Source organism: Falco punctatus (genome assembly GCF_963210335.1).
Source record: "Falco punctatus genome assembly, chromosome: 18".
Lineage (NCBI taxonomy): Eukaryota > Metazoa > Chordata > Aves > Falconiformes > Falconidae > Falco > Falco punctatus.
In genome coordinates, this window is record NC_137598.1 from 1556062 (window position 1) to 1583413 (window position 27352).

Here is a 27352-nt window from a genome sequence, read left to right on the forward strand (position 1 = left end):
AAGCGGAGGTGAGAGCATCAGCAGTTTGGGCGAGGATCGAAGCATCCCTCACGTGGTGTGTGGGCACGTGCTGGGGAGGCGTCCCAGAGCCTCGCTGGGCCCCATGCTCATTTCTTCTGCAGACAGGGTGGCAAGAGAGGAACCTGTTTTTGCTGGTGCTGGCTGGGATGCAGGGGCACGGGTGCTGGGCGGCAGTGCTGGATGGGTGGGCAGCAGTGCTGGATGGGCGGGCGGCAGTGCTGGACGGGCGGGCGGCAGTGCTGGATGCAGGGACAGCGATGCTGCAGCGGCCGGGGATGCACTATCACGGGGGGACAAGCATCCTCCACGGGGCACTGCTCCACTCGCCGCCGGGGCTTGCCACAGCACTCCGGCTCCTCGCAGTGCAGGGGTGGGCGGTACTGCTGCAGCGGCCGGCGATGGATTTTCACGGGTGGGGGGCAGACGGGCTGCACGTGGCTCACCTCCACCCGCCGCCGGGGCTTCCCGAAATTACAGCTTTGCTGTGGTGGGCAGCAGCTCTGAGGTGGGCACGGCTCCATGGGCTGGCAGCCTTGCGGTTGGCTCTGGCAGGACCCCTCGATGTCGCGGCTGAGGCTGCCGGGGTCATGGCATGGGGGCACATCTGTGGTGCCCACGGGGCTTTCGTGGCAGCACCCTGTGGAACCGTGCCATGTCCAGCCCTTCTCGCCACAGACCGAGCTGTCGTAGCACAAATCCTGATCGCTGTTGCCTTTATCGTAGTGCATCCTGTGGCAGAGATGGCCAAGCGCTTGGGGATAAGCAGTCTGGGAAAAAGAAAAAAACACTCACTGACTTCTTTCTTTTCTGCTGTTTCTATGAAAAAAAAAAGAGGAATCGAAGACAGCTGAGAGAATCCAACTCACCCTGTGATCTGTGACAGACGGGCTGAGCAGGGAGCGTGAATCCTGAGGACAGAGCTGGGGCTGAAAGCTTTTATACATGGCCGAGCTCTCTTGGAAATGAGGCATGCCATGGGAATTAATAGCTGAGCCGTGAGTGCCACTTCTGTATGTATATTTTTTTCTGGCACTTGCTATTGGATTAATCAGCTGCAATTAGCATCTGCCTTGATGTAACGTCGGCTTAGCTCTTTGCATATGCAGTGGCCATTATCTAATTAGTTCTCCCATCAGTCGTGTTCAAATACGCTGTTACCTAATGTTAGTCAGATGGGATCTTGGGATAAGGATACCTGGAATACCGTAATGCTGAGTGATGTGCCCAAAAGGAGTCTTTCGTGGTAGTGGGAAAACCTCAAAAAAGCCCACAGGTACTGGTGCCCGGTCCCCATCTTCAGGTGCCCAATGGCTCATGCCTTGAAACAGGGTGTTGGTGCAGAGACATTGATTTTTCACGGACCTGAAAGAAAACAGAGAAAAATCTATCACTGAAAACAAGCAAGGTTCCTGCCAGAATAAAGAGCAATTTTTTTAAAAAAAAAAAAGGAAAAAAATTGGAAAAACAGTGAAATTCCATTTTCAATGAGAAGTGATTGATTTTTCAATTCTGTTTCAGCTTAACACCACCCTGACCAACCCTAAACCAGGAATCATGTTCGTGGTGTGCTCCATGGAGTTGAGGTTTTTCCCCAAACTGCTCTCTGGGCATTTTACCCACAGCTGGAAATCCAGCCTGATGCTCATCTGACGTGAGATGATTTTACTGCCTCGTTGAAAAATACGGGAAGTTTTCCAGCTGGCTTTGTGGATGGGGCTGCAGGTTGGACCTTGTTTGTCAGGGAAGGTCTGTGATACCCAGACATGATGCTCATCACCTGTCAGAGCACAGAGAAACCTGCCAGCTGGAGAGATGGTGAGGGAAGCAAGGGTGACATCAGGATTATGATGAATGGCAGATGTTGTTGCCCTGTGTGTGGCATGGATGACCGGAAGGCGTGAGCTCTGAATACAGGCTCCCTATGGACACAGCACGCTGGGCTGGACCACGTCAGGCTGTGGATGGGATGTATATTCCCCTATTTAAATGAATTAACTCTCTTCCAAGTGAGGCGCATCTTGGTCAAGTGAGTGGCTACAACACCGAAAGCCCTTTTATGCGCTGCACATCTGGAACAAGGACACTACAAAGGGATGCTGACCTCAGAAACCAACAATGTCAAGCTTTGCCAAGCACCATATCGACCTTTCTGACATCTCTGCTTTGACTCATTTTCCATGCAGCTGCTCCACTTCGCATTTCTGTGGACGATCAAGGCATTTTTTAAAGTACCAGCAAAGTATCTCTGCCAGCAGCCCCGGGGCTGTCCAGTGCAAAAGGTATTTCCGTGTGCTCGCTCCACAGTAGATTGTCTCTAAGAGATGCTCAGAGGTTTGTCCGGTGGTGTTCAGGTTTGAATCACGGGGGAAAGCATGTGCAGAATTCAGGGGTGTGACTCCAGGGCGCATGCTTGGACCTGACAGCTTTGCTACTGCTGAGATAATTTGTTCTTCAGCTACAGGAAAAATGCAAATTGCCTTGCAGGAAGCCACAGGGCTTGCATGTAAAGATGGAAAAACCCTTGGTATCTGTTACGGGCCAACAGGGATTTTAGATTTATAGCCCTTTACCCCAGTCTCAGGATTATGCTGGTTTTGGATTTTTTTCATCTTAGAAGAGATGTTTTGGAGTCAGTTCCCTTCCCCAGGATATTACAAATCATGAAGTGCAAATACTTAATTTCTGAATCTCCTCTCTTAAAATTTGCCACATTTTACTAGAATTCCAGGTGAAATTAGATAGTATTTCTGAAACCTTCAGGCTAGACTTACATATCCACATCTTTCAATGACTCCCTCTCTCCCTGCACCATGCAGACCATGCTTGCTGGTCTATTTAACCTTATAGACAAGATACCCAGCCTTTTAAGAAGCTTGCTTTAAAGCTCAGCAAATTTGCTGGAAAGATTTCCCTTAACAAAAATGACCTGTAGCTCTGGCTTTAGGACCATACAGATGCTTCGATTGCAGACTGTGTATCTTCATGGTCATAAAGCAGAGGAAAGACAGCATGAAACTGCATGGCCAGGAGGATACTCGTGTAGCTTAGGTAACGAACTGTCACTAGCAAACGCTATTTTTCCCCAGATGAGAGACTAATCCAAGAAGTTTACTGCGTATGCTGTGCTGCCGTCATCAGGAGCATGAGAAACAGTTGAAAATATAATTATATTCATAAACTAAGCAACTGCTAAAAAAGTCCCAGACCAGAGCTATAGTTTAAAAGATAAATGAATAAATATATGCCAGAAGTCTGCAGTGTCATAACTTATCCATTTTATTGTCTTTTGTGACTAATTGGAGATTAAGGCAAGAAAAGGGAGTATGATACATCAGCAGCATTAAACATCCCACACACCAAGAAGAAAATTAACAGCAGGACTAGTGCTTACAGAGGAAAATTGCACTGATCAGTGGGTAGCAATTTCAAAGCACGTTACAAACATTTGGTGATTAAAGACAGGTAAAGAAGAGATCTACAGTCTCTAAGCAAAGGAGGAAGAGTGCTTGGGGCAGTATCCGTATCCATGTCCAACACCGAATGAGCCAGGAGGGAAGCAGCGGGCAGTGCAGCCCTGCCTGCCCTTCACTGAGTGGGTTTAGTTGCCACCGCAGCAGCCGCTGCTACTGCTACCGCAGCAGCCTCCACTGTTATTCCTCATGACGTAGCAGCAGGTCTGCATGGGCATGCAGCAGGTGGTGGGGCAGCAGCACTGCATGGGCGAGCAGCACATCGGTGTCTTGCAGCACTTAGGGCTGCTGTAGCAGCACACGGAGTAGTTACTTCCACCGCAGCATCCACAACCTCCGTTGGGCATGTTGTTGGTAGTAGTGTAGGCAAAGCTGGAAGGAACAGAGAGAGTCTGTGACTGGGAGAAGGATATTTGGAAATACAGAATTAATTCAAAGCTCGGTTTATGCTAAATACTGAGATTCAAGGAGCTGAATCTGAGTGCTGTCTTGTTTGTAGCAAATCTTGCTCATAACTCTGTCTTCTTCCTGCAATGTGGATGCCCACCTATTCGTACCAGGCTGTTCCGAATGTCTTAGCAAGAATCACACAGCACAGCGCACACAGCCCTTGTTCTGAGCCGTCCTGAGCCGCCCTCGGTCCCCTCGGTCTGCATGGCCCTGCTGACACTCCTGTAGCCTCTCCATCCTTCAATGCTTCTAGCTCATCCCCGTGATTCCTAGTACACAGCTCACAGAAGCCCAGCTTCAAATCCCAGCCCAGCTACCCAGTTGTATCTGGATCCTGTTATAAGACATCCATCGCATTTTTCTTTTTTGAAAAGGAAGGAAGGTTTAGATGTTCTCACTTACCCTGTTGAAGAGTGAGGACAGGTGAAGGGAAGAGAAGAGCGAATGAAGTGAGCTGGGCCAGGAGACCTTTTATAGTCCTCAGCACCTACCTCCTGGAAGTGAGACAGCCATTGACCATTTGAACTTCCCTGTTTACTAACTCAAACCCATACTTTTTAGTTATACGTGTCTTCTGGTATTTACTCTTTGCCTTATTATTTGTGATAACTACCTTTGTTTTGCCTCATAATTGTTTAGCCTGCAGATAATCAAAGGGCTTCTATGAATACTAATGAATTTATCCTCTCTGCAGCTTTGCAAGGGAGCCAAAAAATGCATCCTTGTATCTGTTTGACGAATGCAAACAGTGACGGTCAAAGATGCTAAGGGACTTACTCAGCAGGGGCTGGTGCTGAGTCAGTATGAGAGCCAAAACTGAACCCCTGGGTTGCGTCTTTCAGGCACATGATAGGTTGCTTCATCGGACTGGTGTTTGAAACAAACATTTGGAAAATTTCATGAAAATAGGTATGTTTGTTCCTGGTCATAGGACATGCATGTGAAGAGGGAGCAAGAAGTCCATGTGTTTGGCATGTGTTGGGAGTCATGCTGGCTCTGGGGTCTCAGTCACCTGCATGTGACTCCATGCAAGATCATTGTGTCCTCATGCATGCTAAGAGCATCTTTGAGATGCCAAAGCCATCTTTGTGTTTTTGCTTGCCTAAACTTGTGTAAATCCTCCAGTCTGGGGGGTTTGGGTTTGCAGGTGGGCATCACTAGCACAAGAGCGCTTCAGTCCCTGCTCTGCTTTGCTGGGGCTGCTTTCCTAGAAACATTTTTGAAAACTCTGAATTGAATTTTCGCTTTGGAATATTTTGCATTTTAATTAAAAGGTCCAGGGGCAGCACTGCCCTTGCAAATGGCAAGGCAAGGAGCCATGGCTCTGGGACTGGGCATGGTGCACTGCAAGTCAACGTGTCGCTGTGCAACCTTCCCTTGCATCCAGCTGGACGCCCCTTGTGTGCCGGAGCCCTGGCACCAAGCAAGACCACCTGCCCGGCTCCTCAGCAGGCAAGGAGGGATGTTTAGAGTTGGAGGTTGTACAGGACTCTGTGGGTGTTTGAAGTAGTAAATGAAGTTGCCCAACATGGACCGAGAGGTGGAGAAGAAGATGAAGGTGGAAGAGTTGTGACAAACGCAGGAAACTGGTCCTAACTGGCGTCATGGAGCTAAGTGGGAAGCAGGGACACAGAAGTGATGCAGGAAGAGACATTGCTGAGGTGGAACCATTTTCTGGGAGGGAGAGAGGATGGGGGAAAGGTCAAGGTAAGGCAGAGCCTTGGGCAACTGAGCCAGGGTGGATGAATGCTTGTTTAACGCCAGCCACTGCCTCCAATGCGCTTTGCTGTGGGGCTGAATGCTGGCAAGAACACAGGGTATTTGGGAGGAATTTTTTCCACGGCTTAAAATTGCAGCTGTCATTTGAAGACCTCGCCACATTATCCTGAGGGGAGTGCTGCCTAATGAGAGGATGGTGGAGCCTGCCTGGCGAGTTCCCTGCCTGCTGCCTGACATCCTTCGGGATCCCTGCAGTGCTCCAAAGAGGGGTGCTCCTAGATGAGCTGCTACCAACCCCGAGAAGGCTAGCAGGGGCCTCGGTTTGCTTTCTGCATGGTGCGAGGGGGAGCGGATTGTGATTTTAGTGCTGCTTCACCTCTGCAGTAAATGCAGCCAGCTCCTTTCCCTGCTTTCCTGGAATGAGAGTAATTCATTGAGTGAAATGCTGGAGAAGCAGCACATGTATTTGCAACTTCTCCAGACAGAGTAGAAGAACATGCACGGCATTGCCTTCCCAGCCGGTCCCCTCGGAGCAGCTCTGTTACAGAAATTACACATGCCAGCCACCATAACAGTTTGACTCCAGATTTCCACATAAGCTGAAAGATAGATTCTTTATGAAAGTACTTTTTATTAATAGTGCTACAGATCAAGCTAGGTGCCTCCAAAAAGGGATCCTGGACAAAAAAAATCTCTGGGCAATCTAAGTTCCCACCCCTCATGCAATAGTTCAGACCAATAGTAAAACTAAGGTCTGGGTTCTTCTTCCTTTTTATTGGCTTGGTTGGTTTGCTGTTTTGTTACTAAGCAGTTGCTAAATGGTCATCTTCTCACACAGTATCACATCCTTTTTGGTCAGTTTCAGCCAAACGTTGTAATATGGTTGCTACAGTTCATATACCACAATCTGTAAGCTTTGTCTACTCTAACTACTAAAGTTTAAGCTCCTAGCTTTGTCTGCTTTAGCTATTATTAATGTTTAAGCTGCTAGCTGTAAATTTCAGATAATTTCCACAAAAGCTCTTAGTACAGTATAAGAAGTCATGTCTATTGTTTGCCTGCCCATAAGAACTGATTAATTTACAAAGAAATAATGAGGCAAAGGGGCACACTTCACTTGTGCCTCCAGAGGGAGATTTCTCATTGGCAAATCCTGCAGCTGCAAGGAGTGATGATCTAGGTGGGCATTTCCCACCGATGGTCATTGTGTCAGCCATCCGTGTAACCCACGTAACCGAATGGCCTTTGTTGAGTGGGCTTAATGCAAAGAAGGGACTGGAGCATTCCTCCGTGGAAACAGAGGCAGTAAAGGGCATTAAACACAGGATGAAGACTGTGATGCAGATCTTGCATGCTATATTTTGGTACAACTCTTACTGACCCAATCGCTCCTTGAAGATGGTGGAGGTTTCTCACCATTTGTTCTAATATTTTAACTTGATATTTGGTAACCCAGACATTTTAGCAGAGGCAAGACCTCCACCTCATAAATGTTAAACCATTTACAGGGACTGTCTGCAGGTTCTGAAGCAGACCTCTCGCTGCTCAAAATACACGGAGCTTTCCTAGTTGGGATTTGCATGTATCAAACTGTTTCAGAAGAAATTCACCTCCTTTACAAGTTTATGTATTATTTTCTTTCTAGTTTTATAGTGAGAGGGTAAATACTGCTTGGAGAGATGACAGACACTCAGTTCATGGTTGAATAGAGCCATGCAGAAGCTCAGGACTGCATCAGGGATGCACTGATTTTTCTTGTGTAGGCAACCCCCCCCTAGCTGGCACCTTTTAGGCAGGAACATACCAACGCTGGAAAAAAAATGCAAAGAAAAGGCAATAGGTGAGGTGATGCACCCTGCCTTCACCAACTAGCAAACAGAAAACCACCAGGAGTTTTGCAGTGTCATGAACTACAGATTTTATTGGTTTTCAGAGAGACTGAAGCAAAACAGTGATGAAAAGAATGAAACATCCCAACATGAAGAGGAAAATTAACAGCAGGACTAGTGCTTACAAAGGAAAATCATGCTGATCAGTGGGCAGCAGTTTCAAAGCACATTACAAGCATTTGGAGATTAAAGGTAGACAAAGAAGAGAAGATCTACAGTCTCTAAGCAAAGGAGGAAGAGCATTTAGGGCAGTATCCGTATCCATGTCTAACACCGAATGAGCCAGTAGGGACGCCGCAGGCAGTGCAGCCCTGCCTGCCCTTCACTGAGTGGGTTTAGTTGCCACCGCAGCAGCCGCTGCTACTGCTACCGCAGCAGCCTCCATTGTTCATGGTGTAGCAGCAGGTCTGCATGGGCATGCAGCAGGTCTGCATTGGCATGCAGCAGGTGGTGGGGCAGCAGGACTGCATGGGCGAGCAGCACATCGGCATCTTGCAGCATGGCTTCTTGGTGCTGTAGCAGCACACAGAGTAGTTACTTCCACCGCAGCATCCACAACCTCTGTTGGGCATGTTGTTGGTAGTAGTGTAGGCAAAGCTGGAAGGAACAGAGAGACTCTCTTTTTCTCTGCCTGAATGTCCCAGTTGTTTAGGCATCTTACAACATGCTTATCCCAAAGTCCATCCCAAACTGACCGGGGAATTCCCAGCTGTCTAGAATCCCATAACAACCTGTCCAAGAGATCTCCAGATTTTTGCATTGGACACCCTTGCATTTGGCATATTGTCCAACACTGGTTCCACCAGAAAGAAGCCACCCAGGTGGACCCCAAAACCAACCTCAGAACTGTTCCCAAACTAGACAGTACAAGAAATCCTCGATGGCTTCCTGCAAAAGTACACAGTAGTACAGTAGAATGCAGAAGAAAAGGCAAGCAGTAAGCTCTGACTTACCCTGTTGACCAGTGAGGACAAGAGAGGAGAAGTCAAGGTGAGCGAATGAAGACCACCAGGATGGGAGGACTTTTATATGCTTCAAAGCCATCCCCCTGGAAATGAAGCATTCTTCGGCAATTCTGACTTTGCAGTGTATCACCCAGTATACACCACTCACGTGTCTTCTGGTATTTAATCTTTACCTCTTTCTGTTTGCTCACCACCTCAATTGTGCATTGGAATTAGTTATTACAGCTAAACAACAGGCACAAATTTTCTAATGAATTTGCATTAATGGGAGCCGGAGGTAGCTGGAAGGCATTCCTATCCGCTTCCCGAGGAATGACCTTGAGACACAGAGACACTTACAATGTGCCTGGGGGAGGCGGGTGCTGAAGGAGTGGGAGAACCATGCCTGGAACTTGGAAATGTCACCGCTCATGTGTCCCTTCTGTGCTTGGCTGGGATTTTGGGGGACCAGTGGAAACTATTGGTCAATGTGAATCCTTTTTTCCTGCCTCTGAGGGGTGGCCGTGTGGTCAAAGTTAAGACTGAAGAGTTTCTGCTTTCTCAGTTTTGTTCTTGGGTCTCCCGCTGTGGTGCTTGGTCCTCACCCCCCCTGCTTTTTATTTCAGCTAAAGTATTACTTTTTTTTCATCCATGGAAGGGATGGGTTAAGTTTAAATTAAACAGCTTTCAAAGCAGTAGTTCACATATGTTAGCTTTTTTTCTGTGTTGTTTCTGTACACTCCATTTCCTGAGATTATTCCTAATGTCCGCGAGACCGAGACAACTTGCATTTAATAGTATTTGTGATGGTCACATTTGAGTGTTTCACACTAACAACTTGATTCTGTGCCACTGTAGGCAAGCATGAGGCTCAAGACTGGCAATCCAATCCTGAGTGCATCGCTCCATGCCTTTGTATCTCACAGATGCTTTGAGTTCAGGCACCCAACAGGACTTTTCCAGCAATTGCTTATAGTTGTTTGGGCTGCGGTATGCTAAGGCCAAGGCTGTTATATGTGCAAAGCTTGATGGAACAGCCGGGAGGGAATGGATAAGATGGCTGGAATTAAGGCAGATATTATGAAATGGGCTTGGGGATATGGGGAGGAATTGTGGCCACGTGCAGAGCCAGCACAATGCCATGTGAGAAGAAGAAGGTGTTGATGGAGTTTTCATCTGATGAGAGGTGACAGCGATGCAAGATGAGAGTTCTAAGATGCGGAGGCAGCATCTATTAATGGCAAATAAAGGCTGGTATCATGTTCAGCAGACTTGGAATGTGAGGCTGGAGTGGTGGCAGGTGATCCCTGGTGGCTGGGACACGTAGTATCTTCCCAAGATGGGAACGTGACCTCCTATGACATTGGATGTCTCATCTGGAATTGTCCCTAGGGGAGCATTGTCCTGGTCACACGATAATAGCCAGACACCTGCCTGAAGGAAGTAATGTCCTCTTTGTGTAAACCCTCAAACATGTCGTCCACCAAATAAGTCACTCATCGCCTTTTTATCAGGCTTTATTGTTGCCATATTGGCCAAGATGATCCCTGTGTTAGAATCATAGAAAGGTTTGGGTGGGAAGGCACCTTTAAAGGCCATCTAGTCAAATCCCCTGCCATGGGCAGGGACACTTTCCACTAGACGAAGTTGCTCAGAGCCCCATCCAACCTGGCCTTGAATGCCTCCAGGGATGGGACATCCATAGCTTCTCCGGGCAGCCTGTGCTGGGGTCTCACCACCCTCAGCATAGCAAATTTCTTCCTTCTGTCTAGTCTGAACCTCCCCTCCTTTAGTTTAAAACCATTCCCCCTTGTCCTATTGCTACAGGCCCTGCCAAAAAGTCTGTCTGCATCTTTCTTACAAGCTTCCTTTAAATATTGCAAGCTGCAATAAGGTGTCCCTGGAACCTTCTCTTCTCCAGGCTGAGCAATGTCAACTCTTTCAACCCTTCCTCATAAGAGAGGGGCTGCAGCCCTTGGATCATTTTTGTGGCATTCCTCTGGACTCACTCCAACAGGTCCATGTCTTTCTTAGAAATGGATGTGAACCCTGCAAGGCTGTTGCTAATCAGGGTCTCATGCAGATCACAGATATTGGAGAGATGCTGACATTTAATGCATAGTTGGGTCAGAAATAACATCATCTACACTAAATTCCTATTACATGCCATGTCATGCCGTGCCATGATGTCTTTGTAAACTTCCATGGTGGTTATGTAAATTTGAGCGCTGCAGTAACTCTGTGAGTGGGGAGGAATCTGCCATGGCAGCTTTTCCAACACGTGATGAAATTAATGCTCACAAGATTTCCTTTAACAGAATGCACTTCTTGTATAGTATGCTATGGTACGATATAGGATATCCTTCTGCCAGTATATTGTACGTGATTTACCTATTAATAAAAAACTCCTAAAGACCTGAATAATGTTTTCAGAAGAGTCTAACGTGGTAGAGAAGATTATTCTAATGTAGACTTTGTATATGCTCTGGAGATTTTGTTGAGGGAAATAATCAAGACAGTGCTCAAGGCATTTTCCTGAGACATGCAATTCAGAGCTGAGTCCTGAATTTTAATAGTAAAGGAAGTCCCAGCCAGGTAGAAAAGGTATTGTTGACTCATGTGTGTGCTATTTTAGGAATGAAGCTTTTAAGTTGTATGCTAACACCTGAGTTTCATTCCACTGCCTGTAATCCAGGAATGCTGCATATGAAAATCTCTGCTCACATAAAAATAATTCACTGATGTAAAGTGTTTTCTGAAATTTTATTTTTGAAGATGGTAGTAGAAGAAGGTGATGCCTGCTGATCAGTGAGTAGTGAATTCCTCTCAGTGCCTGTTGAAGTACCTATTCCAGTATCAGGGATGAGTTCCTATACATCTTGTAGGGTGGTATGTTTTCAGATGGTGGAGTTATACATGTTTCCTTCAGCCTGTCCCCTTTAAGTTCTATTTACCTTAACCCTTTAGTTTTATAGTAAAAAACTGAGCTAACTGAGACAGATGATCAGTAGATGCAAGAAGGGATCATACTACTTTGCTTGCTGTCTTCAGCTGTGACCTAATTTATGCCAATGGGAATCATGGCTGAGTGGCTCTTTGTTTCCCCAATGTTCTGCTGTGCCATGGAGGAACATCTGTAGCCATCAGGAAGGCTGCAGGTATAGGAAATGGCACAGAATGAGGCACATTCCATGCAAAGAAATGTAAGAATAACCAAAAGACAAGATTTTGCGTTTTGCTTAATGCTAAGTTTTATTGCCTACAAGTCAAGACAGAAAATGAAGAACGATCACAGTGACAGCAAAGGTACCCCACATCCTGTACACCAAGAAGAGAATTAACAGCGCCACTAACATCTAACAGCTCTTTCCCATGTGCAGTGGGTGATACATTCGAGTAGATGTTCAATAATCAAAGGACAGAAAGAAGACAGCTTAAATTTGAAAACAAGAAGAGAATAGCGAGGCGTTTACTCCATCATCATGTGAACTGGAAGCAAATGAGCAGGTTCTCATCTCCTTGTGCCTGTTCTTGTTGCAAACCAGAGATGGGAGCTGGCAGAGCTGCTTTTGTTACCCAGAGCTGGCTCAGCAACGCTTCTTGATTGCGGCGCAGCACTGCTGGATGGGGATGCAATACTTCCTCATGGGAGAGCAGCACTGCACGGGGCTGCAGCACACCATGATGGGCTTCTTCTTCACCACGTAGGAGCAGCAAGACTGACATCCAGAGCAGCAGCAGGGACGGCAGCCACAGCAGCAGCAGGGTCGCTGGCCACAGCAGCAGACGGATGGCTGGCACACCTTGGTACAGCAGACGGGCTGCTGGCACGGGTCACAGCAGGACTGCTGGCACGGGTCACAGCAGGACTGCTGGCATGGGTCGCAGCAGGGCTTCTGGCACGGGTCGCAGCAGACAGACTGCTGGCACGGGTCACAGCAGGGCTTCTGGCACGGGTCGCAGCAGCAGGACTGCTGGCATGGGTCGCAGCAGGGCTTCTGGCACGGGTCACAGCAGACAGTTGTCTGGCATGGGTCACAGCAGGGCTTCTGGCACGGGTCACAGCAGGGCTTCTGGCATGGGTCACAGCAGACAGTTGTCTGGCACGGGTCACAGCAGGGCTTCTGGCACGGGTCACAGCAGGGCTTCTGGCATGGGTCACAGCAGACAGTTGTCTGGCACGGGTCGCAGCAGGGCTTCTGGCACGGGTCACAGCAGGGCTTCTGGCATGGGTCACAGCAGACAGTTGTCTGGCACGGGTCACAGCAGGGCTTCTGGCACGGGTCACAGCAGGGCTTCTGGCATGGGTCACAGCAGACAGTTGTCTGGCACGGGTCACAGCAGGGCTTCTGGCACGGGTCACAGCAGGGCTTCTGGCACGGGTCACAGCAGACAGTTGTCTGGCATGGGTCGCAGCAGGGCTTCTGGCACGGGTCACAGCAGACAGTTGTCTGGCACGGGTCACAGCAGGGCTTCTGGCACGGGTCACAGCAGACAGTTGTCTGGCATGGGTCACAGCAGGGCTTCTGGCATGGGTCACAGCAGGGCTTCTGGCATGGGTCGCAGCAGCAGGACTGCTGGCATGGGCTGCAGCAGACGCTTGTCTGGCATGGCTCGCAGCAGATGGTCTTCTGGCACGGCTGGCTGCAGCACACTGTCTTGCTCTTCACAATGGAGCAGCACCCGGTGGAGCAACATCCAGTAGAGCACATGTTGCAGTGTAGTCAAGGCTGGAAGGGGCGAGGACCTGAAACACAATGTACTTTCAGACACAACCCATCTTTCCTGGGACACAGATGTGTCTTGTGTCCAATACCAATGCTACCACCTAGGCCTATGGGCAACAGCCATATCACACACCACTTCCCATTTATTTCTCCTGAGCTGCAAAAAATGATCCTTACAGAAACCAAGCCACCTGTCACCATCCCAGTGATATCTCTGCATCTTTTGAACTGTCCTGGAAACTCATTCTCCTGTGCTCATCCATGAGGATCACTCCATGGATTTCCATCCCAAGAAGCTTGTTTTCCACTGGGCTCTCTCTGCCAACTGTCTTTTGCAATACGCAACAGACCAACAGGCTAGGAAAATCTGGTTTTCAGAGACAGCTGCAGATCATAGATTAGCTTAGGTTGGACGAGACCTTTAAAGGTCATCTCACCCAACACCCCACAAAGACCGTATACAAAGACACATTTCAATTCATTGCTTGACCAAACCCAAATGAGAACCGTTGCTATCGAGGAACACTGCTAATAGCTAACACTTACCGTGCTAGCTGAGCAGTGCAGTTGAGTGAGGAGCAAAGGGATGGGGAGACCTTTTATTTAGCTCGAAATTGTCCTGCCGGAAATGAGGTACCCCACAGCAATTCGTGATTTACGCACTAAGCCTATACTTACTTGTTGAATGTCCCTTCATCTATTTAGTCTTTGCCTCGTGGTTTTTGACCAGCCCCTCAATTTTGTGTCATTATCAATCTGTTCTGTAAATTTTTTACAATTTTTTAATGTCAATTTAATTCTTGTGTGATGCTGGTGGAGGTATGTTTCTGCTCATTTTGCATATGGTAATGCTGTTATATTGAGATGCTAGGTGGCTTGTTCAGTGCTAGTGAGTACTCAATTAACATAAAAATCATAATTAAGATTGAGGAGCAGCTGATTTCAGAGGCATGCAGAGGCCTTCTGGATGTCAGTCACTCCTCAATATGATTTTTAAAAATAGAATTCCAGGAAGTGTAATTCCAAGGCCCCATGTTTTGGTTTTGGATGCAGAAATGGTGAAGCCCAATGTCTGTCTTCAGGGTTTCTGATCATCAGAAGGGCAAATATGTAACAGAAAGTTCTTGACATCTCATCCCTTGCTGCCTCATTCCATCCATGCATGGGAAAACACATGCCATTGGCCTTGCCAATATCAGAAATTTTAAGTGCAAAGTACTGTGCAAATTCCTTATGGAAATTTGGAATAGAGTTTGGGTCAAATTGGAGTCCATATTTTTCCAGTTCCTTTTGGACATCTTTAAATAAAAGCAAAACACAAAACTTTTCTGGAAGTTTTACATCCTGTTTCCACTTAGCATAACTTGATCTGCAAAATTCCAGTTCCATTTTTTTAAGTCCTAGTATGCCCTTGAGTAATGAAAGATCCACCTACGGATGTTATTTTTTGAATAACTCTATGCTCAGTTCTCAGTCACCCATTGACATTCATTAGTTCTGATGTTAATGATCATGTTGCAATTATTCATTAATGACGTTAATATTTATTTTGCATGAAAGCCTGAAGGCCTCATGTGATGCCCTGAGCATCTTTAGGATTTCAAATTAAACTACGTCTTCTAAAAAAATTATCTGTCTCCGGTCAGAGGGAATTCACGGGACCTGCGATCGTGACTGACGTGATTAAATATTTCATTTCTGAGATCATGCCAGGGAGCAGGGCTGCTGTGGGGCTGTGCACCTGTGGGAGCAGAGCACCGAAAGACCCTTGACCACCATCCTCTACAGGGTACAGCTTCACTGGAGATGCCCTGATTTCTGCTGAGGTGGAGGAGAGAAGATTCAGGCTGTTTCTGTTCATACAGAAAGACGGTGCAATCCAGATCACAGATGCTGAGGACAGGATGGGTCATCGCGAATCTTCAGTTTGACTTCTGGTGACATACAGCACGGGTTTCTGTTGAGTAGTTAATGATTTTATCTGGCTACATCCCAGCTTTTTAGAGTGCTACCCAGTCTTGCTCTGAAGAATTCAAAGCACCATGAAGTCACCACTTCTCCTGGCAAGCTCTTTCCAAGGTTGATGTTCCTGCCCACTAAAACACAGGCTTCATTCTCTATTAAGTTTCGCTTCATGCTAACGACAGGTTAGACCAGGTCACTGCCACACATTATAATCTAATTAACGATAGAGATTTACACAAGCTGAGTACCTGCATCTCGCCTAACAATAAAGCTGGCTCATGGCAACCTGGGAGGTGGCCAGGAGGGGATTTCTGAGCGTGCAGAGAAAAGACAGACAAGTTGGATCCTGAGCAGCGAGGTAAAGTAAGCAATATTAGTCAAAGTGAGGCAGTTTTCTGCTTGACTTTGTACGAATCTGGTGCATTGCTTCATCCAGTGTCCCTCTGAGTCATAAAACCCACCACTACTGTTAGAACTGGATATGAACATCAGAGGTGTCTAAAGCCATGTGAGACAGATCCACAGGAAGCTGGGAGACCCATAACTGATGTTAGAAGAGAAGTTAAAAAAAAAATAATATTCAAATTAGGTAAAAAAAACCCCAACCCAATTAAAGTTAATCTTGAGTGAATGAACTTAGCAGGCTCTGTAAGGTGCCCAGAGTAACACCACTCTGATTTGAGAATTATGGATGCAGTGAAGCAAGCCTCACCGTGAAACAGCTAAGGTGAATTCCTCCTTGTTAATCCTCCGGGGTTTGCTCACAATTTATCCTTGTTGTGGAAATCCACTGTTAGGTTATTTAGCACATACTCATCAGAGCAGAAATGTTCCTCTAAGCTATCTAGAGCATTAGGTATAGAGGACTTCTCTTGCCAAATGTCCATGGCCTCTGAATTAAAAAAGAAGGTATTCTAACAAGCTAAAGCATTCATTAAGGCTTGTTCCTTGATGTTCCAGGTGTCAAACCTCTCCAGGGCTGACAAAAGCTTAGGATAGAATAGAAACAAAACCACCTTTGTCTTGTTTCCCTGTAATTGCGGCCATTTCTCATCCTCAAGTTAACAGGAACTTCAAGCTTGAGCACAGCAGGAAGCGTAACCAGCTCAGAGGCTTAGTGCTCTTCATGGGCCTTGGGAAAGGAAGAGGAAATAAAAAGTGCCATGATTAATCACAGAATAGAAAGTTGGAGGCCTGGGGCAGCGAGGGGAAGTGGATGTATATACTTGAAGACAAATATGCTCCTATGGACAGAAAGCCTTACTGACTCAATACTCAATGGCGGAGAGGTGAAGAGTGAGTAAGGAAAGGAGTTTTTAAAGTAGCTGCCAAGGGTCGTATGAAAATGACTCATCTCTCAGCCGTGGCAACAGCTGGAGTGTAGGGGAGACATTAACTGCCCTCTGCATCCTGTTTGCAACTTTCACTTTTTAGCAGGCTGTTCCTCTGTAATAACGATTTTCTCCATAACCTGCAAATAACTAATTCCAATTAGTTCTATACCAACCGGCCATTTAGCAGGTCCTTGCAATGTCCAGTTCATCCAGCCTATTTCCCATGCCTGCCCTGGGATGGATGAATCATGCTGGGGAAAGCTTCTCTCATTTTACACTGTAGGAATTGTTTAATTGAGGGTATTCCAAGGCAGGTTCCAAACCCTGCAGGATTTGCTTTGTTTTGTTTCCAAATATAGCAGCGGCTTTTAAAGATTGCATCTGCAGTAAAACCAGGAATGTGCAGACCAAGCCCCCCGGCTGTGACTCTGAAACCCCCATTATGTCTGCCGAGCTCAGGGCAAATATTTGGTTTTATCAGGAATTAACCCGATGTGTTCCTCCTAGCCTTCTGCATGTGCTGCAGCGCTCCTGGCATCACCGTTAGGTGCCACAGACATTTTCCTTGACTTTCATGTTTCCTTGATGTTCCTCCTGCTTTATCTATTTTCACCAGTGATTAAAGCATGGCTCTAAACCCATGAGATAAAACTGATGCCACCAGGCAAGCAGATATGATGGAGCGGTGACTAAAAACATCCAGAACTGTTAGGTAGGCTTGAGATATAATTTTTATTGTCTTGCTGGAGAGTGAAGCAGCAAAGCAAGAAAGAAACCATTCCCAGTGGACAGTGAGTTTTGCATTGACAGAAAGAAGATAACAGCTCCAAAGTTCATTAAACTGAGAGACTTCATCATCCTAATTTCTCGCTACCTTCCAACTGTTTTAAAAGTGCTTGTTTGCAGAGAAGCAGCACGGCTGGCGAGCAGTGAGCAAGGAGATGGGCTTGAGGCTTTGGGTGAGGAGCGAGCCGGTGGGTCCAAGTGCCGGGGCTGGATCCTGCTGCTAGTACTTGGGGCACGTCGGTGGCAGCTTGCAGATGTTCTTGGTGTACTGGGGGCAGTAGGGGGCCGGGGGGCAATAGCGCTGCACAGGCGGGCAATAGCTCTGCATGGGGGGGCAATAGCGCTGCACAGGGGGGCAATAGGTCTGCACGGGGGGGCAGCAGGGCGTCACGTAGTTGTACTTCTGCACGGGCTGCCTCTGGATGGTGTAATGGCAGGAGGGCCGGGAGTTGTGGCAGGAGAGCCCTGAGTCATGGCAGGAGGAGTGGGATTCGTGGCAGGAGGTTTCATGGCTGTGGCAGGACCTGCGGGAGCACATCTTGTGGAGTATTGGCAAAGCTGTCAGGAGCAAAAGATGAACAGAGTAAGAGGAGGTCCCCATTCATTTCTTATTCCCTCCCCTTTTTAAAAAAAATATTTATCTCGAGATCCCCAGCAAACTGTTTCTCCCTTTCTTTTTGCCTGCCTAACCCAAACTGAATGCACCCTCCGTCCTGCCTGATCCGCAGGGCTTGCTCTGGCAATTCCTGCGTGAAGCCAGGTCCCTGCGAGCTGATGCAACGAGCCCCACGAGCCACTCCCAAACTCCATCTCCCCTGTGGAAGGGCACGGAGCTTGTGTCGCCCGAGGGTCCCTGCGTGTGCCTTTGCTGCACCTTCCCCGGTGGTCCTCCTCCCTCCATGTGCCATGCACCATGGCACTCAGAGCACCGCAAGGCTGCAAGCGGAAAGCCTTTAGCTAAGTCCCAGCTCCCAGGAGGTCCATAAAAACCTCTACTGGAGGTTTCTTCACAGAGCATGATCAGAAATAGTAAAATCAGTCTTACCTTCTTCAGCTACAGGGAGAAGTGTCTGGAAGCGAAGGTCTGAGGAGGACTGGGCTGAGTGATCTTTTATACAGCTCCAGAAGTTTATCTCGGATATGAGACACCTCTTCACAATGACAATTTAATTATTTCCACACTCAATCCCGCGGATGTTTGCGCTATCCTATTTTTAGCATTTCCTCTTTGTCACATTGTATTTCATCCCATATGTAATTCCTAATGCATATAAGGATTTTGGGAGGCATTTCTTTCCCATTTCCTGGAGACGGACACTAATCTCATAGGTGTTAATTAGCTTGCCAATGGGCAACTGGGATTGCATCAGTGACAGAAAGGTCTTTAAGTCTCAGAAATGCTGACTCCTGGGGTAGGCCTACCGTTTTGTGCAGGTGACAGCTCAGGATTTTAATTTACACGTTGCTGAATGCCAAGAGGAAATGGGATTGCCAGCTGCAACTCATGGGGATGGCACGATGCTGGGAAGGCTGGCACAATCTCTTCGGTCCCCAGGTATGGCAAAAAAGAAACTATTTCTGATTCTTCACACGTTCCTTGACTTGCCTGATGACTTGGCTGACCACATCAGGATGTTCCACTTGTATCAAAGCTTATTTAGTACTTAAGATCAGAGAAGAATGGTGATGAGCTCCGTACAGGGTATGAGTATGTTCAGTTTTTCTGTTCCTTGGTTTCTCTTTCCCTTCGCTGATTTCTTGTACTTTTTTTCACCCAATCTTACCTGCAGAGATGTCTGGAAAGCAGAGGATTCAGCAAAAGGGAGCATCTGAGCTGAAGCGTGAGCAAATATTGGGTTCTGTCATTAGTGGGGAAATTATGGGCACTAAAGCTGGATTTATAATCCTGTTTTACTTGGTCTTTGAAGCACAAGAAAATGAAGCCCATAACTCATCAACTTTGGAAAATGTTACCCATTAGAGTAATTCGCTGACTGCTAACGAGAAGCTCTCTCTAAAGTACGGGTGTCCTACAGCTTTTCTTCAGGCTAGAGGCGATACAGTTGCTTGTGGTGAGTTCTGTGTGGGAAGGGAGGATTGCACGGATTCCTCAGGGACATTTTGTGACTCAGTTGTGGGTCCAACACCAGGAGAGGCTGCAGCTGCCCAGTCAGCAAAGCTGATGCTGTGTCTCCTTCCCTCCGTGCTTTGGCCTGCAGTAGCACACTGATGTTCATCTGAAATCTTTCTACCTCCTCAAAAGCCTTCCAAAACTGGGGTGTTGTTACACACCCCCTCAAAAAATGTTTCTGAATCTTTTAAATTCAGATCCTGCTAAGGAAAACATGATCTCTAAAGAGTTACCACCCATTGCTTGCGGTTCTTTTATGGGTGTATGTAAGGGAAGACCAACCTCCAGTGATGAAGTGTCATTTTTAGAGCAATGTGGTGACTGGTACTTGCTCAGTTACATTCAGCAAGGTTTGGTTTATGAGCTCTCCATAATAACATATTGTGGTGCTCAGATCTGGTCTATGTGAGTGCACAGGAGTCTTACATGAGATGGACCTTCTGAGGTCTAACCCATTTCTCTGCTCCAAAATACATATTGGTGACAAACAACACTAGAATATGAAGAAGTTTGTGACTTCTGTTTTCAGAGGCTCAGAGGTCTGAAGATATTTGAAAACATATATTTGCCCAAGTTCCAAAGTTGAGCTTGAAGTAAATTATTGCATGTACTGAGTAGGATTATTAGCAGCTTATGAACTAATTATTCCTCTTCCATTTAATGAGCTGTGCTTGTCTCCAGAACAAAAGAGCCTGAATTAAATTGTCTTTGCTCTTTTTTCAAAATGATGGGACAAAAATCTGTGTAGACCAGCTCATAGTCTGGTGTAAGCAGGGGAAACTTTGTTCTGTTCAGCCCTTTAGGCTGATGTAAGTTTATGGTAGTTGAGAAATTTTTCCTTTACTAATGTGTCCCGTTTTTCCCAAATGAAGGTGGAAATTGTTGTTATTGGCTACTAACTATCGCGGTGCTTTGAGAATATGAGGAAACTTAATGGAAGTTTAATAAAAAATAAAAAAAGTCTAAAGGAAAAAGCGAATAAAGAAAGACAATGCAGGTCTCATGAATTACAAGATTTATTGTTTCCCTCACCTAGATGAGTCTGAAAGAGAAGTGCATGGCACAGAAAGATTCCCAACAGTAATTATGCACCAAATAATTAGAAAGAACATTTCCTGAATAATTAGAAAGAATGACACCTTAAATGATAATTAGGGGAACACTTCATCCAGACCAGCAGTGAGGCACATGGCAGAGACACAGGGATTTCAGTAAGGATGAGATGATCCGTGGCCACAGTGTCCAAGGGAGGAGCGAGCCGGTGGGTCCAAGTGCCGGGGCTGGATCCTGCTGCTAGTACTTGGGGCACGTCGGTGGCAGCTTGCAGATGTTCTTGGTGTACTGGGGGCAGTAGGGGGCCGGGGGGCAATAGCGCTGCACAGGGGGGCAGTAGCGCTGCACGGGGGGGCAGTAGGGCATCACGTAGGTGTACTCCACAGGCTGCCTCTGGATGGTGTAATGGCAGGAGAGCCCCGAGTCATGGCAGGAGGAGTGGGATCCGTGGCAGGAAGACCGAGATCCGTGGCAGGAGGTTTCATGGCTATGGCAAGACCCACGGGAGCACATCTTTCTGGAGTATCGGCAAAGCTGTAGGGAAGAGAGAGACTATCAAGCTGTCATGGCTGCCCCACTGTAACCTTCTGCCTTTCCCTTGGATCTTTTTCTGTAGTGGTATGGGAAGTTTTGTTTTCCTTTGTTTTGTAATATATGGGGTATCTTGACCCTGAAAGTGATATTGCCTTGTCTTTTGGGAGATACTCTACGATGGCCCAGCTCTGATGGGAATTTCCCTACCAAGATGCTACTGTTGGCTTTTTAAGGTAAAATTTACTTCTAAAACTGCACTGACTTGTCTGAGGTGTCTTTCCCTCCATCACCAGCTAGTCTGGGAATTCATTCCTTGCTGGATCCCAAAGACTCTGTGTCTTTGCAGACGTGGTCTTTCAATTACTCCTATTTTTTGGTCATCCCATCATGCTGTGAGCAGACCATGAGCACCCTTCGTGTAGCTTACAGGTTCAGGCACTCAGTCACTGACATTAATAAATTTCTAAGACAAAGGCAAGGTCTAAATGCAGAACTAGTCAGCTAGAATTCCTATGTGAGCTCCTGCTGCTCAATAGTAGATATATCAAATAATCCAACTTACCTTTTTTTTTTTTGAGAAGGCAAAAGAAAGAGCACTGAGAGCTGACACTGAATGAAGGAGGAACAGGGGATGGCGGACTTTTATATCTTCCAAAGGGTTGTCCAAGAAATTATGCATCTCTTGGCAATGCTGACAATTAAGTAGTCACATTCATCTTCTGTGTCTAGTTTTTAGCATTTCTGATTTGACAGAGTCAGGAAGAACAATTATGACTTTTTCTTTAACTTGTTAATAGGCAGTGAATTTCCCAATCTGCTTTATAAGGGAATTTTGAAGGCAGTTGCATATTTACATATTAAAAATGAGCCTAACCCCAGAGTTATTAAGTGATTTGTTGTTGGGCAACCAGTATTGCATCAACGTACAATTCAAAAGTGTTGACTCTACCCCGCATGCTGCCCCTTGGTCTGCATGGCAGACTCACGTTTTGATTGATATGTTTTTTTGTGACACAAGGGACTGTAATTAACAGCCACAACTCACATGTACTCCACTTAGAGGGAAGTCCTCTTGACTAGCTCAAATGTACCTAATGCCTCAACACCGGAGATGACACCAGAAGAATGTTCCCAATTCCAGTTTTTTTCATTCTGTTTGTGAGTCCATCACCCATCAGCTGTTATTCCATTGTGCCACGATATTATCCTGTTTACGCTCCTCCTAGAAGAAGGGGATTTCAGATCCTAAGCAGGAAGGATTTGTGCTGGGAAGCTATTAACTATTGGCATCCTGTTTTCAGATCCCAAATTGCTTCAGGCTCCCATCTTAAGCAGTTTTGTAGTTTTTGCACATTGCAGCGTTTTACTATTTACTACCAAGTTTCTCTCACAGTGGCCCCAGGCTTTAATTTAGGACAATGAAATGGGTAATTGTTCCTTTCCTGTGACTTTGATCCCAGTGGGTGCTGCAGGAACTCCTCAGGAGCATCCCATGGGTCTGTCCTCATGCAACTAGAACAAGTGGGTCTTGAAAGTTGCTCACCGAGTTCAGAAGGGAGCAGCTATCTCTATTGGGATGGTCTTCATATCTTTCAGGGTTTATTTTCATGTCCAATTTGGGGGAAAAAAAAGTATTGCTACGTTGCTACTCTGACAACAGTTTTGTGAGATGCTAATCCATTCTGAACTTGAAAATACGTCCTGGGAAAGCATGGTTTCATGTCCTGGTTAAAGTTCTTTTTATTTATTTTTCAAGGCTGTGATTCAGCAAGAAAAAGAAGTTTTTAAAAAAATCTTTCAGAGCTAGCCCTTGTTTAGGAAAGTCTCACCTGCAGTCTTCTGAAAAGTGCTGAGAGTTATAAATAATGTAGAAATTGTCCATCTAGGTTTTTAAAATGGTATTTTTGGGGAAGGCCCTTGTGTCAGTTCCCCATCACGCAGGGTGCATTCACCTCACCCTTTTTTAGATACTCAAAGTTAGCAACTTAAGGTGAAGCTTTAAGTTGTTGAGCTCTTTGTGATGCAGGGAAACAGGCACTGGCAGAAGGAAGTGAGCGATCCTGTTCTAGAACAGATGTCTCAGCTAGATGGGCTGGTGACTGGGAAGATAAGGAAAATCTTAGGTTGTAAAAAAGTAGACAGAGATTTAGCATTTATTTTTAAGTGTGTGCAGTTTTCATTGAGAGCAGTAATTTGCAGTTCAGTTAAAAAAGGCGGGTTAGAGAAGACCTCTGGACACCTATTTGCATTTATGGGACACCTCAAAAAGTTTGTAATTCTGAGTCAGAGTGACACATAAAGTATGAGGTGCTGCTGAAGCAGGGGACTGAGGAAGACAGTCCTAGGCTAAACAGGGTATAGCTGAACTCTCTGTATGTTGCGCGTAAATGTGTTCCGCTGCTGTAGAAATGCATCTGGAATGACTGGCTTTCATTCACTTTGAAAATTCGGGATGTGGGTATTTTGTGATAAGTTTGGAAAGAAAAGAATAAGAAGCAATGTCTAAGAAGTCAGAAGTAAAGATAATTCTCAAGTAAAGAGGTCAAAGAATAAAAAAAATTGTAAACTTTTTCTATTTTTGGAAATGAAATTTTATTGTCTCATTTGCGTGTTTTGGAGGTTGACACATTGTATGCAAGCCATTGCCAAGATAAATAATTCCCAGTCTTTTGGAAAAGAACATAAGCTGGGTCTTGCATGCTAAATAAATTAAAACAGATCTGATTTATATTTTGAAGAAAAGATGAAGTATTCTAGGATTCACACAAGCCTAGAATGGGAAATGAGAGCCCATGATTCAAGCTTCAGGCATCAAGAGTATCCAAGGGAGAAGCGAGCCGGTGGGTCCAGGTGCTGGGGCCGAATCCTGCTGCTAGTACTTGGGGTACGTCGGTGGCAGCTTGCAGATGTTCTTGGTGTACTGGGGGCAGTAGGGGGCCGGGGGGCAATAGCGCTGCACAGGCGGGCAATAGCTCTGCATGGGGGGGCAATAGCGCTGCACAGGGGGGCAATAGGTCTGCACGGGGGGGCAGCAGGGCGTCACGTAGTTGTACTTCTGCACGGGCTGCCTCTGGATGGTGTAATGGCAGGAGGGCCGGGAGTTGTGGCAGGAGGGCCCCGAGTCATGGCAGGGGGAGTGGGATTCATGGCAGGAGGTTTCGTGGCTGTGGCAGGACCTGCGGGAGCACATCTTGTGGAGTATTGGCAAAGCTGTAGGGAAGAGAGAGACGGTCATGCTGGTACAGCAGCCCTGATGTGTGTGAGCATACCTCTATTCTCTAATTTGCTCTCAAACTCCCCATTTTCTTCCTAATGTCTAGTTCTTCAGGGATAAGAAAATTATTTCAGTGCTGATTAAGTATTGGAGATGATTTATATCCCCCACTAAAACCACGACCTTTTAGAGATGCAACTTGCTTTTCAGAGAGAAATTATTCAAAACATCTGTTGCCCGTACGCAGCCCTGGGCCTTCCAGTGCCTTCTACTCCAAAGCTTCAAAGCCTTTTTTCCATAAAGTCCTCTGACTGTCCTCCCTCTGTATTTTCCAATCTATCCCACTTGTCATTTGTGTTCATAGAACAGCTCCTGTGGGTAACAGGAACTCGGGCTCTGGCATCACCGAGGTCCAGAGGTGGGGAGTGAGTATTATACTCCAACTCTACCAAAGCTTGTATGAGCTGAAGAAACTCAAGAGAAATAGAAAAATTGGACTTACCCCTTCAGCAACACAAATGTAGGTGTACAGGAACAGAGAACCGAATGAAGAAATTGGGATGAGAGACCTTTTATACTCTTCCAAAGGGTTATCTGGGACATGAGACATCTCTTGGCAAGTGTAACCTAATTACATATCCCAGCCCATTTCTATCCGCTGTGTTCAGCTTCCCTCATTTTCCCTTTGATGCACTGTGCTTTTAGCAGTATAATTGTCTCATGGGTTATTAATAGCACTCTAATTCCTTCACCTCCCTATGAAAGAGATTGGAAGGTATTTCACACAAAGTGACGCCAATACTGAAGAAACTAATGGATCTGGTCACGGACAAGTATCAAGCGGAAGAGATGTTTGTCATTCAGAAGTACCAAATCCTCAAGTTGCGCCAGGATGTCACATGGACCAAGAGCTAAACGTGATCGCACCTCCATGCGAAAGAAAAATGATTACTAGTGTTAAGTCATGCAGGTTACGTTTAGGGCCAGAATACTCCAGCTGAATTGCCCAATAGTACCGGATATTTTAATGAGAGATTTAGCATTACCCTAAAGATGTCCTGCACTGACAGTTTCAACCTGTCTGCATGATGTGTCCTGGCCTGCAGGTGGGCATCTGCTCCACCGTGGATCTCCATGGGCTGTGGGGGGACAGCCTGCCTCACCATAGTCTTCACCACGGGCTGCTGGGGAATCTCTGCTCTGGTGCCTGGATCTCCCCCTGCTTCCTCCTGCCCTAACCTGGGTGTCTGAAAAGTTGTTGCTCTCACACTCTCACTCCTTTCTCCAACTGCAGTTGCACAGTTGGGGATTTTTTAGCCCCTTGTTAAATATGTTATCCCAGAGGCATTACCAGCCATCACTGATGGACTCAGCTTTGGCCACCATCAGGTCCATCTTGGAGCTGGCTGGCATCGGCTCTGTCAGACGTGGGGGCTCACATAAGGCACCCCTGTAGCCCCCCTGCTACAAAACCTTGCCATGCAAACCTGATATATCTTTTATAGATGTTGTTTTATTCTGATTCTGCAATATGGTGTTGATGGCAGCAGTACCAAATCCTGGAGCAGAGTGCTTTGAGGTGAACCCACCAGCCTAAGTCCTGCTCACATTCCTAGAGGTTTAATCTCCTGTTCCTATTTTCCTCTCTCCTTCTTTTATGTACTTCTAATTTTTTTCCCCAACATTTTAAATAAAACCTGTCTTTAGTTTACTTTCTGGAAATTTTTAGTAGTTGAGGTTGTGAGGTGGGCCATGTGCTGCCCCCAGATCAAGGTTTAATATCTTTAATTTCACAATGACGTTGAAGATGATAGTTGGACTATTAGCTGGGACAGAGTGCTAATACTGCTGCTTTCAATACTCAGCCGTGGCATCGCTGCAGCTCTCATGGAAATATGCATTAGACATGGCTGTAGCTCAAGAAAAAATAAACCAGTGTAATGCAGTAGAGGTGGATGCTTCTGAGCCTGGATTCTCCTGTGAATCATGGATGAACTTCAGTCTTTCCGTGTCTACGTACAGGTCATGCCCATCTAACCTATCAATTACATTTTCTTGTCCCATAAAAGGCAAGAATGTGTCAACACTGGGATGGAATTGTGGATTAGACATCAGGCACAATTGATTTTGGGTGATGCTCTACTGAGTCACTGGGATCCCTCAAACAGGTCCATTCACATCTGTACTTCAGTATCACAGTGTATAGGATAAGCCTATAAATACATTGCTGCAAAGTTTTATTTAGGCTGTAGTTAGGCAGTTCCCTTAGAAATCTTTGATTAAGTATGGGAGTAAATCTGCTGTTACATAAACAGAGAATATGATAAAAAAAATGTGACAGATGTAAATATCAGGAATCAAGGGCAGCAAATAAAAGTGGCTGTGGTCAGGGGAGGGCAAAGCCCCCATTCTGCAGGAATGCCTCACTGCTGAAGCCTCCTGCTCTATAAAGTTCCCCTGTTTCAGGCCATTCCCTTCAGTTTGACTTTACTTCTCTTACTGATTCCCTGTTGTTGGCTGAGGTATGTGATTTAACTGATGATCTGGAACATTTATGGAAACTTATTTGTAGACTGTGGCTCTGTGTTTACCCACTTGACTTGGCTCTACCTAAAAGCAAACGGCTTGTTTATTGTAAATAGTGCAAGAGAGAGATACTTTCTATGGAATATTTTTTTTCTTTCATTGATAAATGATATCTAATTATTGAAAGTAACAATTAAAATTAGGTTTTCGGAATAAATATCTCACTTGCTGGAAAAATATTACAGTATCTAGTATGTCATCCAGCAAATACCTTACAGACAATGATGAAACAGGTGGGAAAAAGAAATCCAAATTTGCTGTAGGTAAATCCTCTATTTCTGGTTGGCTCTGCTTATCTTGAAGTGCAGTAAGTACATAAAAAAAATGCATAAGAAGACATTGTCTTGCTTCCAACACCGAGCTTCCTTTCCTTTAAGTGTACTCCACCACCCAAAATGGCATGCTCTTCTGGGAGGGAATCCTTCTTCAACTTGAACTCAACCTGGTATGACCCGGCAGGCTCCTGGCTGGACACCCGGCGCACCCCCCTCCGCTATGCCTATGGCCCCGGCTGCGCCAGTGGCACAGA

General features: G+C 46.1%; 5 protein-coding genes across 5 annotated transcripts in view; 1 reads left to right on the forward strand and 4 right to left on the reverse strand.

Annotated features, from left to right (window-relative positions):
* Nucleotides 1-27352, forward strand: part of LOC308055018 (uncharacterized protein) — a 55913-nt gene that overhangs the window by 10386 nt on the left and 18175 nt on the right. The gene's annotated exons all lie outside the window — the stretch shown is intronic.
* On the reverse strand, nt 106-3610 carry LOC308055033 (uncharacterized protein). Its single transcript, XM_080368606.1, has one exon. The coding sequence runs from the start codon at nt 747-749 to the stop codon at nt 108-110; it is 642 nt and encodes a 213-aa protein (XP_080224732.1). The 5' UTR covers nt 750-3610; the 3' UTR covers nt 106-107.
* LOC308055021 (uncharacterized protein) lies at nt 3835-13205 on the reverse strand (the record flags this gene model as incomplete). Its single annotated transcript, XM_080368592.1, has 1 exon — nt 3835-13205. The coding sequence occupies one exon, from the start codon at nt 13203-13205 to the stop codon at nt 12081-12083; it is 1125 nt and encodes a 374-aa protein (XP_080224718.1). The 3' UTR covers nt 3835-12080.
* On the reverse strand, nt 17525-21005 carry LOC308054832 (uncharacterized protein). Its single transcript, XM_080368210.1, has 2 exons — nt 20737-21005; nt 17525-17892 (listed from the first exon to the last, which is right to left on the reverse strand). The coding sequence occupies exons 1-2, from the start codon at nt 21000-21002 to the stop codon at nt 17526-17528; spliced, it is 633 nt and encodes a 210-aa protein (XP_080224336.1). The 5' UTR covers nt 21003-21005; the 3' UTR covers nt 17525.
* LOC308055057 (uncharacterized protein) lies at nt 23891-27217 on the reverse strand. The gene has a single exon (XM_080368637.1). It carries the CDS (start codon nt 24256-24258, stop codon nt 23896-23898), a length of 363 nt encoding a protein of 120 aa, XP_080224763.1. The 5' UTR covers nt 24259-27217; the 3' UTR covers nt 23891-23895.